This window comes from Asparagus officinalis, chromosome 3 (genome assembly GCF_001876935.1).
Source record: "Asparagus officinalis chromosome 3, Aspof.V1, whole genome shotgun sequence".
Taxonomy (NCBI): Eukaryota; Viridiplantae; Streptophyta; class Magnoliopsida; order Asparagales; family Asparagaceae; genus Asparagus; species Asparagus officinalis.
In genome coordinates, this window is record NC_033796.1 from 112,978,953 (window position 1) to 112,992,781 (window position 13,829).

At 42.9% G+C, this 13,829-nt stretch overlaps 2 protein-coding genes across 5 annotated transcripts; one reads left to right on the top strand and one right to left on the bottom strand.

The window, feature by feature from the left end:
• On the top strand, positions 8,069-11,509 carry LOC109835794. Of its 4 annotated transcripts, none has more exons than XM_020403824.1 (5): positions 8,069-8,512; positions 8,620-8,709; positions 8,825-8,908; positions 9,223-11,020; positions 11,116-11,509. In XM_020403824.1, the coding sequence occupies exon 4, from the start codon at positions 9,254-9,256 to the stop codon at positions 9,872-9,874; it is 621 nt and encodes a 206-aa protein (XP_020259413.1). In that variant the 5' UTR covers positions 8,069-8,512; positions 8,620-8,709; positions 8,825-8,908; positions 9,223-9,253; the 3' UTR covers positions 9,875-11,020; positions 11,116-11,509. The 4 variants fall into 4 exon arrangements, with proteins under 4 accessions (XP_020259413.1, XP_020259415.1, XP_020259414.1 ...); XM_020403826.1 differs by having other exon boundaries at positions 8,626-8,709; XM_020403825.1 differs by having other exon boundaries at positions 8,070-8,512; positions 8,825-8,900.
• On the bottom strand, positions 11,948-13,301 carry LOC109835795. The gene is made up of 3 exons (XM_020403827.1): positions 12,868-13,301; positions 12,547-12,705; positions 11,948-12,411 (listed from the first exon to the last, which is right to left on the bottom strand). The coding sequence occupies exons 1-3, from the start codon at positions 13,030-13,032 to the stop codon at positions 12,082-12,084; spliced, it is 654 nt and encodes a 217-aa protein (XP_020259416.1). The 5' UTR covers positions 13,033-13,301; the 3' UTR covers positions 11,948-12,081.

Genomic DNA, 13,829 nt, shown 5'->3' on the forward strand with positions numbered 1-13,829 from the left:
GCTGAAGGAGAAGGAGGTGGATTATCTCAAGACCCCCTGGTTCTAAGGCAGGAGACCTGGGAAGGTCCATCACTGGTGCAGATTCTGCGTCCGCCTCCAATAATTCATCCTCTTGATCCTCAGGAGGATGGTAAGAAGAGGCTTCGCCCGATAAAGCTGGGCCGTGAGAACGAAGGCCAGCTCTATGCGGTAGGCCCGCCACGGACGATTCCTGTTGTTCTTCATTTATAGCAGCTTTGATGGCCTCAGCCATCAACTTGGATTTTGGCTGGTCTTTGGGAGGAGAATCCACCAGAAGTTTCCGACGAATCTGTTTATCATATTGGCCGGCTTCATCAGCAGAAAGTTTTCTTTTCCCAGCTGCTCTTGTCATAGGAGGATCAGCCGCTCGTTGTTCTTCCACTGGAACAGGCTCAGCTCCTTGTTCCTCTTCCTGTTCGGCAGGCTGACTCTCGATGGATAGAAACTCATCGATCCCCCTCAAGCGAGACGTCTTAGACCCCTTTCTTGAATTATACATATGCCTAATGTCCTTCAGGCAAGATGTATTCAAGTTGAAGTTGGGAGTCTGAGAAGCAGCGTAATACCAATTGCAGAAGCTGATGGAGGTATAGGAATTAGCGGTTTTGTGGGGAAGCTTGAAGACGGCTTTGGTACAACCCGCTACAGAATAATACCAGGCCCTGGCTCCTTCATATAAGTTGGCTATAACTGAGAGTTGAGGACGAGGGTTCCCGACATACAACTGATCATACCCAAATTGGCGAGCGAACCTGTAGGGTTGGTAAGGCTCGACGAAACAGTTGGCGCCTTGTCGAAAGATCAGGTAGCCTGGCCTGATGGATAAAAGCCAATGGAAAACCCCCCCGCTCAGCTGAGTGAATCCATTAGGACCCGCCGTATCCTGATATTCTGCTCCATAGACACCGCCCTCGAAATCAGGGAAACAGCGGTAGATATGGAAGTTAGTGTCCCGTGCTAAGATTTGGCGGATCCTAACCATGTACCCCCCTTCCCATTTCGCGGACTCTAGTCGCTGCACAAATGGGATGAATGAGTCTCCCGGGGGAGAGGCTGCACTCATTATAGGAGGACAGTGGAGCACGTACCAAGCCATCAAATATGTATATGGCATTGGCACCCTGGGATTGGGAGTTTTGAAAGTCTTGTGACCCTCGGACTCCACTTCTGTAACACCAACAAAGTCGGAGGCCAACTCCCGCAGTCCATACTGCAGACAGCCCACCATAGCACTGAGGAGGCTCACAGGTCTCCCGTGCGCCAAAAGGACAGCTGGGTAGACCACCTCAACGGCAAGGGCATCGAGCAATCCAGCTTGGGCAAGAGGAGCTTCCAATTCCTTCAGAACAAACTTGGTCATCTGAGCCCACCATCCCGCCGCTGGAGAATGAACCCAACCAGGAGTTCTAAATCCTTGTGCAGGGAACTCTCCCTTCTTTTCCAAGAACCTCTTAACAAAGGTTTTCGCCGGACTGGGCACTTCTCCAAGGGGATACTCCTTAGCAAATAAACTCGGCCGTAAAGCTGTCACCTGCCGATTATAACCAACGGGGCGAACCCCATAGAAAGTCAGAGCTCCGAGAGCAACACAGAAGCAAGAGACCGAATAACAGGATCTTGTGATTTGTTCGGTAAAAGAGAGAAGTTGTAATTTTGATTTCTTTGTTTTATTTTGATTTTCATTGTAAGCCGGATCTTATAAAAAGACCGGATCTCTTTGTAACACATAAAGTTGTTAACTGAGTGCAATGACATCGATAATGAAGAAAACACCAACTTTTCCCGCGAACAGCCCTGAGGGAGTGGCTGTCACTGGGAAAATTATTGAGAAGCTTGGGTGATCAGTTCCACGCGACTCTTCTCCCTCATCCGGAAAACCGGGAGTTCTAAACGCGAGCTGAAAGTTATGTTCATGTCTGCACCACCTTCATATCCAAAGTGGTGGCGAAAAAGAAGAGGCTCGCTGGTATGTCGCACTGCAAAAAGAAGAAAAGAGTTAGACAACTCAAAATCAAAGTTCAGACATGAAGGTCGAACCCCGCGTCAAACAAGCACAGACGCGAAGGTCGAACCCCGCGTCAGACAATCTCAGACGCGAAGGTCGAACCCCGCGTCAGACAAGTTCAGACGCGAAGGTGGAACCCCGCGTCAGACAAGTTCAGACCCGAAGGTCGAACCCCGTGTCAAACAAGCCCAGACGCGAAGGTCGAACCCCGCGTCAGACAATCTCAGACGCGAAGGTCGAGCCTCGCGTCAGAAAAGTTCAGATGCGTGGGTCGACCCTCGCGTCAAAAATCTGAGACGCGGAGGTTAAACCCCTCGTCAAGAAGATTAAACGACGGGGTCCAGCCCCGCGTTATGGGAACGAGTTTCCTCGTTAATTTCAAGATCAGAACTTGCCGGAGCAAGTTTAATGACCACGAAGGTCGTACTCACCACCGATCAAGGGGAGTTGGGGCGTCACATTCGCCTGAACAGCGGCGCCGCCGGTCGGCGCCGACGGTGCAGATCCTCGAGCCACGGTGGCATCAGGCTTGGAAGCGACGTCGGACTTGGAGGACTTCTTGGGTGCCATGGGATCTCGTCGGAGAAGATGAGCAGTTGCCGCCGGAGAAGAAAACGAATTTTTTTCGTTAAATTTTCAAGAAGAGTCGAATGACTCTTGATTTGACCCCTAGCGGTCTATTTATAGACAGCTATGAGCTGTCAAATCCTAACGGACGGGATTCGAGGCCATCAGCCCGCCCAAGCTCGACCCTCGCGTTCGAGTTGATTCAGCTTCCAAACGCGATGCTCACCTACGCGTTCAAATTTCTCAACGCTGAGTTCACCCACGCGTTCCAATCCTCAAGTACAGAAAAGAGATCTCTGTGTTTGGACCATTATGATAGTAATTTCTTGATTACCAAGGCGACCAAAGCCAGGAAGAAACAAACGACTCCACTGGGGAGTCTGTTGGAGGAGTACAGATAGATTACAGTCGACAACGGCGAAATCATCTGACTCGATCAGGCGGAAAGAGCAATCAATCCACCAAATTCTGGGATCCAAAGTATTCCGAAAATTCGTCCCAGTCAATCACGAACTTTCAAAAACTTTGGAGGGGGTTCTGTAGGCGGTCTAAAAATCACAATAGATAGCTTATCCAAACAAGCTCCGACAATGGAGGTCACAATCAGACGACTTCCTAATCACTGCATCCGCAACTCCACAATTGCCACAAACACGACCTCATTTCTGAGATGATTGATCTTGATGGCTGCGACAACAACACTAATATTATATTAACAACTATTAGAGATGCTGATGAGTAGTGGGATGATTTCAGAAATAAAAGGCTGGACTTAGTTGGTGAGTTGCTTGGTAGAGAGCTGAGGGCAAATATCCGTCTTTAAGACACTATGGATGTTGATTCCCGTCTAGCTCCAACAACGAAAGCTACAATCAAATAGTTTTCGGGTCGGTGAACGAAAGTTGCGAATGGAGGGCTTTTCACATAGATCGAGAAGAGTTACAATTCAACGACACTTCCGACGACGGATGAAAACTCTATTCAGCAGTCTTCACAATCTACAGTGAAAGTTACAATCTGACGTCTTTCACACTCCACAACAGCTAAAGCCAGGATTACTGAACAACGGTCCTTGCAACGCTCTACAGAAGAAGTTACAAATCAAAAAGCTCCTTCTGAAACGCGGATGTCATCCCCGCGTCACCAAGTGACCCTCGCGTCGTCAAGCCATAGCGACCCTCGCGTCGTCAACCAACAGCGACCCTCGCGTCGACAATGCACAAGCCAAACGTGAGCGACCCTCGCGTTCAATGGTGTTCAACCAACGGCGACCCTCGCGTTCGACAATGCACAAGCCAAACGCGAGCGACCCTCGCGTTCAATGGTGTTCAGCTAACACCCAACTTCGCGTCTCAATTCAAAGAACACGAAGTTGGGTTCTGAACGCCAGATTTGGCGTTTGACTTGTTCAAACACGAGTCGAACGGTTTCAGAACCGTTTATCCCATGTTCTGAGGGATTTTCGCCCACGTAGGAGCGGATATAGGGGTCAGTTACAACCCCTTATCCCCCTATAAAATATCAACAAACTGGACAGAGTGAGAGGATCGGATTTTTGATAATCAGATCAGAGGTTGGATTCTTGATCATCAAAACCACTCAGGTTTGGAGATTCGGCAACAACAGCAACGAAATCCTTGGAGATAGGATTTTTGAATCAACCTCAGAAGATCAAATCTGAGAGGATTCTTCGACAACAGAAAAACAGCTTGATCCTTAACCGAATTTTCGGTTCCAACAACTCTATTCACAGAGTTCAAACTCGTTCAGAGTTCTAAAACTCATTCAGAGTTATTCATAAAACTTTCCACGAAAGTTCATCGTTCCCACGAGATAAAGACGGTCGGATCGTCAACGGAGAGCAAGTTCGACGTAATCAATCGAAGGAAGCACTCCATCGCTGCCAAGAAGAACCCAGTTTTAAACAAAGGGGAAAACCAAATTCGTTTTCCTCTCTTTTGTAATCAAATTGTAACCGAGATCAAAGGAATCAAAGTCAAATTTTTTTTATTCTCTTCTTTGCAATTTTCCCTACCTACACTTACCAAAAGAAAAGTGTGAAAATAGCATATTAAACTAGTAAATAACCGAATTCATCAAAAATATCTGTTTGAGATGAAAAATCATACAAAACCTGTAATAACATGATTGAGTATTTTATTTTGGTTGAAAGGAATTAGCTTTGTAAAATGCTATCGTTTATTATGAAAGATATTCAAATTAGTAAGAGTAAGAACAAAGAGAACAAATTGCTATTGGAGAGAAAGCTCAATGAAATTCAAAGAAGCAAAGCTGGAGAAGCAAAGTGAACTGCATTAATTAATGAGAAAAAAGTTGGTAGTCGTATATCAATTCGTTACTCTCGGACTCATTAAAATTCTGAATGTAAAGAAAAATAAAATTGATTGAGTTACAATTTAAGAGAAATATAAACAAAGAGGGGAGAGACATCTTTTACAATAAATAGCAAGCTTTTGGTACAATTAGGTCTTTCTTATGAAAATGAAGGATTGGTATATGATGATTAAAGTTACGGAGAATTTTGGAATGGTTTAAAGTGTCTATCACATTGTGAGTTTGGAAATCCTTACTAAACGAAGATGATGAAGAATTCAACCTCAGACTAAATATTTCCAATCATCACATGAAAATTTTCAATTACTGCAATATTGATAGGAAAACATGCATTATACTAAAAATCATGCTAATACTTCGTAGAATGATGTTTCTCACTTTTTTGTTATTTAGATTTTAAATTGTTATTCATCTTCAAATTTATTTTCCTTTTATTTACCATTTGATGAGATCGACAGTGATAAATTGATTCATAACGCATATTTTCTCATGATTGCACATGCTAATGCTTGCTCAATTCACTTTGCTTTTCTTTCTTATTTTGCTTCTTTGACCACTTCTAAAACTTCCTCTCTAGCAGCAACTTGTTTTTCTTTATTCTTAACATCACTAATTTCAATTGTTCAACATTATTTTCATCATATTTGCATTACTCTTCCATCATAAGCATGTGTATGTCTTCTTTAAAATATGAAGGGAAGTTTATAAGTCCTAATCTTTTGGTAGCCCAAATTTATAGCTTGAAAAGTATTTGTGATCCTTCTACATTAAGTGTTTATTTCTCGTGCTAATTTAGATTCTAGCAAAGAGAATATGACAAATATGATATGCATCTTTGAAATAAATGTTTTGGGTGCTTAGTGGGAAAAATAATGTTCTTAGGAGTATTTTGGGAAACACCACAATTTATTGTGGGGGTTTGTGAAATTTACCCTTTAAATTAGTATATCTACTATGATTACGTATAACATAAGGCTAGTAGAAAATTGACTATCTCTTTCCTTGACCTTGAGTTAATTATAATATCGCACTCAGTGTTTCGAAATGGATTATGTATCAAACAAGATGTCGGTAGAATTATATTAGGAGGTGAAAACTATGGTGTATATTTTGATAGGAGCACTCTTCTAATGATTCGTTTGCTTACACAGCTTATGATCCCTGAACCATAGCGTGTGAAAGACAATTATTTTTATTATGATATTTGCAAAGAAAAACTAGAACAAAATATGATTTGCTCCAGACTATACTAGTTTGTATTGCAAAAGAAATATTTTTCAACCCTTTAGTTTTCAGCTTCTGGAGTAAAGGTTGTGAAAAGTGACAAAGTCAGAACATTGTCATTATCACTTGCCAGAGATCATATATCACTTGTATGTTAAATTAAAGCACTCTGAAGTTTCCTCATCTCTATAGTTTATTTAACCTTAATTGTTAAGGTATCAATTACTCTTATGTACTTTTGTATATATAGGGTAGGGAATCTGTTGTGGAGACCATGATGCAATACTCTTATGTACTTTTGATTCATCTACATTTTAATATTTTTGCTTGTATAAACTGAGTCATATCAAATATTTCCAAGTTTATATTTTGACTTGCCAACATGCTTGATATGAAATTAGGTTAGCGGTCCACCTTGAGCACCTGTCCAATACTACCACTCCTCGAAAACTGCCATGAGACATATGGCTCCCTATGGAGAGGATCAGAGATGATCGTTGACGAGAGATTCTATGAGCCAATTGAACGAAAGAAACTCTCTCATGCGTGCACTGTCCAGGTGAAGTATGAATTTCCATTTTTGATGCAGACAACACTTTTGATGCAGTTTATACAATAGAACCCACATGCCATGCTCCTGATGCGTTTGGTACATTCTACTATGATGAATTTTCATTTTTCTTTGTGCAGACATATACCTCTTACTTTTATTTGAGACAACTCGGATGTTATAAGGAGATTTGAGAGTTTTGAAGCTTGGTCCTTGTGTTGCTGCCTATGAGTGTTGCATGATTTTGAGGCAATGAATCCTGACGATTCATCACCAAATATTGTGTGCATGGATCTGTAACCTTTGGTTCCAGAACAATTTTAAAGATCTCTACCGGTTTCGTATTGATTGGATCTGTAACCTCTGTTCATTTTACATAGTTTACTTTGTATAATAGTATTAAATTAGAAGAGTGTTTGTGTTCAGTCACTTGGATCTGTATTGATTAGATCTGTAACCTCTGTTCCTTTTACATAGTTTACCTTGTTCATGTTCGTGCACACCGGTTCTCCCGATGCTCTGGTTTGTGCTATGTTTGTGTTCAGTCACTTGGAGTTCTATTTGCGTTCAATTTAGGCTATGATGAGTGTCAATTGGTTTTGTCATTTCAGGTTTCGTATGATTTAATTAATACAAGTAAAAATTTATAATTCATTGGGATATTATTATTTGTTCATGTTACATTCGAAATCTTATACGATTAAGATTACCTCATATAACGAGCACAAAAAAATTTGTATATAGTGGGGTTAATCTTACCATGGTGGCCATAAACACTTTTTCCTATAAACTTCAAAACAAACCAAACACAAGAAAAGTGGAAAATATCAAATTAACAAATTTTTTTTTTCTTTTTTTACATACGAACCAAACACAAGAAAAATAAATACATTGGTTTCCTACCCTTTTTTATGTGTGAGCCAAACTGAAACAATCTATTTCTTAAAAAAGTTATGAAAACGAACCAAACATCCCCTAGAAACGGACGTTATGCAATAATTCGTCCGGCATGAAGACTTATTACGGGCCCTTCCCCTAATTAGGTTGCTTCACGCGTACTTAATATTTCACATCAAAAACTCGTACAGCATCGAATTAAAGGCGAAAAAGACAGCCACAAATAAATATATAATATAATACAAATACTCCGTGACCCCCATTCCAAGATGAAAGCCAGGAGCATTGAATGAATCTTTTGAGGGCAGGGCCAGCTGCACTCCATCATTATGTGGGGACCACTCTACCTTAACCCGCAAAAGGAGAGGGCACCCTCGCCCACGATTCTACTCTACAAATTAATCGACAACGGTTCAATAAACGGAGCGTACGGTAACCAGGCAACAGTTCAGAGCCGTCGCAGACAATTTCCAAGCGGACGTCCGCATAAAAGGGTAGCGAGCGAGGGACTGTTCCTCTGGGTGTACTTCAAAATCTAACTGAGAGCGTCCGTCTCCAGATCCGTGGTCGGTTGGCAGCGGGTCCGAAGCTTTCCCCTTTCTCCCTCTCCTCAGCACCAAAAAAATCCCTAGCTCTTCTTAAATCTCCCCGAAAAATCCCTCTAAAAAAAAAACCTTTCATTAAATCCTCCTCCGTTCTCCTCGCGGACCGAGTCCTGTCGCCGCGGCGATCGTCGGCGTCTTTCCCCCGAAGAATTTGGCGGAGTACGCCGGCTGATTTCAATTACGAATGGGGATCTTGGGTTGCCTCGGATCGGGTCTTAGGGTTTCTAGCTCTGATATTACCGTAGATGGTTTCTCCGTGGTTTGCCCCCACCTTCTTTAGCTGAATTGGTGGGTCAAATTGAGCGGTCTTTTGATTTTTCTCCCCCTATTTTTGTTGGCTTTCCTCCCCCCCTCTTAACTGAAATCGTTATTTTTAATTCGATGTGCTCGATTAGGGCCAGATTTGTTGCAGATCTACTGTAGGGAGCAGCTGGATTGGGGTTTTGTTGCAGATCTGGGTTTAGATCTACCGCCAGATCTTCAAGGTTTGCACCTGTTTTTGCCCCAATATGATTCTTCTTTTAAACTCGTGGTCGGTGTGATTTTTCCCCCCCTTTAATCTTGCTGTTAGTAATAGTTTGAACTCTTTTAATTTGATAGGCTGTGCTATTGTTACTGAGACTACCGAGTTCAGAGATTAACCTTTTGAGACGCTTCTGACATCTGTGAGCTTGAGGTTTGACGGTATACTGCCTCTTATAAAATGGAATTTTCACTGTTTTTTTTCGTCCTACATAATACTCTTGGTTATTTGTACTTACTGCTTTACCTTGAATCAACTAATAAGCTTTAGTTTCACCTTGTCAATGTAATTCATTTTCAATTGGGGGATGGGGGGATTCGAACACATCCTAAATCATTAATTTCAGTCTGGACGCAGGAAACCCTATTTGCCATGATCCAAGTATTGATTAACCTTGAAAACAAAGTTTTTAACCAGTACATCACAACTTTAACCTTTGTATCAGCTGTTTATTTATGCAGTTTCTTATTGGTAGGTTGAACTGTAACTATCGCAAAATTCTGGAAATGGAGACTTTAGTTGTTGTTGCTGAGCACCGGAACCAGTACTATAGCAGAAGCAAATCCCGGGTGTCTAACCATTTTGGTTCTTCTCCATCAAGAGGGTTCAAGGGGATCAATTGCCGCACCTTTGAAACAGGTGTTGGTATTCTCCCACCCCCTCATGCAATCAGTCCCTCATCCAACTACAACAACTTCTACGAACCTCAGTCTCCCTGCTTCTACGCAGAACCGCCAAAATCAAGTAAAAGAAGCAACCCAATTGCCATTTGTCCCAAATACACTGACAGAGAACCCTGCTTTAACGATGACATAAGAAGCAACCCTATTAGCCCCAAATCCCTTACTAAAGGACCCAGCTTTAATGATGATATTGAGGAATTCGCTTATTCTGAGCTCTGGGCAGGTCCAGCGTACTCCAATTCACCTCCTCCTAGTTCTTTACCTATACCGAAATTTTCTCTTCGACAGAAGAGGAGTGTCTCCTTAGAATTGCCACTTCCATCTTTGGGCATTGAACTGCCACCTATTGCCAAATCTGCTCCATCTACACCTTCAAGAGAGTCTTTCTCCTCTGCCACTGAGAATCTGAGGAGAATTCTTCATTTGGATATTGCGGACAACTGAGAAATTCGGGTTTGGTCGTTGTACATATACTCTTTGTATATATGGCTACTTAATTATTAGATGGGTCGAGTGCGTCGTTACAAGGTTATTTAGAAGTTGGTTGTCATCACAGTAGATCTTTGAGGTAAGAAGAAGATGATCTTAGTCTAACTGGAAAGGAGGAAGATCAGAACTTTCAAGCTTGGCAGGTGGTGAAAGATACATGATGATTTGCATTAGTGCAATACTGGCTGTAGCGTAGTTCAGTGTTATATGGTAAAATGATGGTGATTATCTTCGTCTTCTATGAGTTTGACATATTAAATGGAGTATGGACGTAGGAGGTGTTGCTTAAGAAGTACAATGGTTGGAGATTAGTTGTGGCGAGCGCTTGACTGCATTCTTCTTCTAGTGTCGTCTGCTGACAGTTGTTAATCTATTTCCAGTGTTGGTGTGTGGTTTCTTTGTGAAAAATAGCAAGGAGTTTGTGAAAAAATAGCAAGGAGTAGAGGCTCAAGTGTAGGTTTTTCATAGAGAGATGCTGTAGATTTTGTAGCATGAAGTAGGTTAGCTCCTCATCATGTAGTTAGATCTCTGTACGTTTGCATGTGTCCTTTTTAGCCTGCATTGAATTGGCATGTCCCTTTGCCACCGTTAGCTATGTTCTGTCTTCCTTTCTCATCTCACCTTTTCGCGGTCCTTTCTGGTGCTTTACAAGGGCATCAAGTTCTCCTCACAGCTTTCCTGGTTTTTTTGAAGGAAATTGTTTGGGACGGTGAACTCTGAACTCTCTTACTCTTCCTCTTTCCATCTCCTCTCTCATGCATCATGTAGGTCTGAAATCAATTAGTCAAATCTTCCTTGCTCTGAAGTTCTTTCTTTGTTCTTGTACACCGTCTTCTCTATTTTAGCCCCGCCCCCTCTGTTCTCTCTATATTTAGCCCCACCCCTATATTAGCGATCGAGTCTGCACCATATAGTATCAGTTTTTAGCCCCACCCCCTCTCTGTTCTCTCTATATTTAGCCCCACCCCCTCTCTTATCTCTCTATATTAGCGATCGAGTCTGCACCATATAGTATCAGTTGAAGTCAGATCGTTAGGTAAGCTAAAATGGTCTCGTTGCAGTGTATCCTATTATGACATCTATGCCGAAGACTTTGTTGAGGTATGACTGTTCTCCTAAGTATTGATTATTGTATATTTAATTGGAGGCTTTGATCGCTTTTGCTAATTATGCTATTTGTATTTTTATTAATGCAGTGCTTATTTGGCACTTGGCTGAAGATCATTAAAAGATGATGGGAGATGATTCTCTCAGAAACGGGGTACTATTGGTTTTGCGGTTATGTTTGTTTCAAATACTTTCAACAGTTTGTGCGATGTGAGCTTTGTTTTGTGTCTCCCTTGGCAGAAGAAGAAATGCTAGGTATCTCATCAAGTGGAACACCATTATCTTCTTTTTACCCCCCCCTGTATTTTCTAGGTACATCAGTGTGCTTAGTTTATTTCAGTGTTACATGTTCTTATGTGTGTTCTGGCGGTGCATGGATAAATTTTCTGTGTTTTTTTGGTTGTACAAGTTTGTGCCGTGTGAATGTTGGGAGTCATTCGAATGAGCTTACTTAAGCTGAGTTTATTTCAGCGTTACTATCAAGCGTGTGTTGGTTTACACTAGTGAAAAGGCTTCCTGTAAATGTTTCATTAAATCACCGCGACTCATGTGACCCACAGTACAAGGGGAATCTCTTTTCCTGTTTAGAGTTTCTTTTCTTTTTATCCTGCTTGCAATTATAGAATGTCACAATCACATTTGGGCTCTTATTAACTTTTGCTGGCAGTAGTAAGTTGACTATTTTTATAGATTAGGTCTTAGGTGAGATTAGCATGAAGTAGGTAAGCTGAGTTTATTAACTTTTGCTGGCAGTAGTAAGTAGGTCTGGTCGAGGCCAGCAAGATTTATCTTCAATTTTAAACTTAGTGAGATTAGATCTTAGGTGGCAAAGGGATGGATGACCGATGGCCATGCCTTGTTTACCCGTTCAACATTTGTTTATTATTTTCAACGTTTGAAGCGCGGGAGTCGACGAAGACGCTAATAACAACCACAATAGTTTAGTTACAGAAAGGAAACAAGTAGCACCTAGCTACTAATATCTCACAAGAGATGAGACCAAAACCAGCAGCAAGACCGAGTGAAACGATCTCGGAGCAGTCCTTCGTCCTAATTTAAGTTGGCTGCTTAAAATGAGGTTGGATCCCTTCTGAAGCGCGGTAGTAAGAGGAAGAGCTGCCGCCGCCGCCGCCGCCGCCGCCGAAGGTCGTTCTGGCCAACGCCAGCCTCCATCTCAATCCCCTCGCCATCCTCTGCGTCCTCAGCCTCGAAATTTCCCACGCGGATTGAATCAGTCCTGACCCCTGAAAGAGGGCGCTCCTCTGGTACTCCAACACCCAGGTCTCCCCTTCCAACTGCACTGCCGTCGAGCTCCATCTATCCAGCGTCCATGAGCTGCCGTTGCTCGACCTCGAGGTTGGGACGAGCTTGCCTCCTCCAGACCACTACACATATAAATCAGAAATTAAAAATTTTGGATCAACGTTTATCTCCCTGTTTCTTGGATTGGATGATGCCCGAACAAGCTACGATAATCTTGTGAAATGAGAAGAAAATGGATAGCATATATTATCTTTTACCTCTATAATTCTGCCTGATAAAAGGGTTAGAGATCGGGCAGACACCCCGGCGGCTAGAATCCCCGATGTCTGAAGAGGGCTTCCCCAAACGCTCAATTCCTCCGCCATTGATTGGTAGATCACGCACCTCCACTGAAACGACAAGTGGTGATGGCCTCCCTGCGATTTAATTTTGGGGGATGGAGGGGGAAAAAATTCCTAGTTTCATACTCACTCTTCTGAAATTTGAGAAATTAAAGAACAACTTAACACAATAAATAACTAAGGAGATCTTAGATGTGGGTGTTTCTCCACTAGGAATTAGCATTTTAATTAGCTTACCTGGTTCAGTTTCCACACAGAATCCGAAGAGCTACAATTTGCGACCCTCTCTTCTTCCCCACCGCCGACGGCCCCTTTGACCTTGCCCTCAACGACCCTCAACCTCCCCTTCAAACCCCCCTCCGTGACCCTCGCTTCTTCCCCAAACCCCCTCGCCATCTCCATCCCCAGCTTCGGGCCGAACCCATCAAGAAACAGCACCTCTAAAACCCCCAGATCCAGGACCAAGAAGCCCCAGATCCCAACAAGAACAGCCAGCAGTTTAGTTTGTACCCGACGAGCGAACCGCCCGGCCCCTCCTCCTTCACCTCCCTCGTTGCTTTCCCCTTTGGCGCCCTAGACCTCGCGGCCGTAGACCTCATCAGACGAGGGGGTCGAGGGACGGTCGAGACGGAGGATACGGGCTCGGGGGTCACGGAGGGGGCGCGGGATCATCAGAAAAGAGGAGGGTGGGGATGGGTTTTCTTAGCCGACCCAGCCCTTCTTCACGTGTGGGAACCTTAATCGGAGTAGGTCTCTGGTTGCGTTGAAGCGCTCTCGAACGCAGATCCTGCAGTGGCAATTTTGCGTCTTTTTTGTTTTGTCGGTTTTTATTTGAGGGAAGTGAGGGAGGGAGTTTGAATTCGAAGTTCCAACGGTCAAGTGACGGGTAGGAGAATCGCGAATGGTGATTCGCGAAGCACCACTTCCAAATTTTGCTCAGAAGCAGCATGTGTTAGGGCTATTTGCATACGTACCGCTTACGTCTTGGATATTTGCAGAACACGCCCCGCCAAATCTTGGTACTTGCAAACCGACGCCTCAAATCATTAATTTTTGTGAAAAATACCCTTAAAATCAACAAATTATCAACTTGATGTTAAACGTTTAACTATTTTGCTAATAAGGACAATTACGAAGAAGCTTTTGCTAATAAGGACAATTACGAAGAAGCTCATCAAAGTTGATGATTACTTACTTTG

Coding starts and splice junctions, on each gene's coding strand:
- LOC109835795 (XM_020403827.1), bottom strand. CDS start 13,032: ATGGAGATGGCGAGGGGGTTTGGGGAAGAAGCGAGGGTCACGGAGGGG. Junction 12,706..12,867: donor CTGTGTGGAAACTGAACCAG/GTAAGCTAATTA, acceptor ATTAAATCGCAG/GGAGGCCATCACCACTTGTC. Junction 12,412..12,546: donor TATCAGGCAGAATTATAGAG/GTAAAAGATAAT, acceptor TTATATGTGTAG/TGGTCTGGAGGAGGCAAGCT.
- LOC109835794 (XM_020403823.1), top strand. CDS start 9,203: ATGCAGTTTCTTATTGGTAGGTTGAACTGTAACTATCGCAAAATTCTG.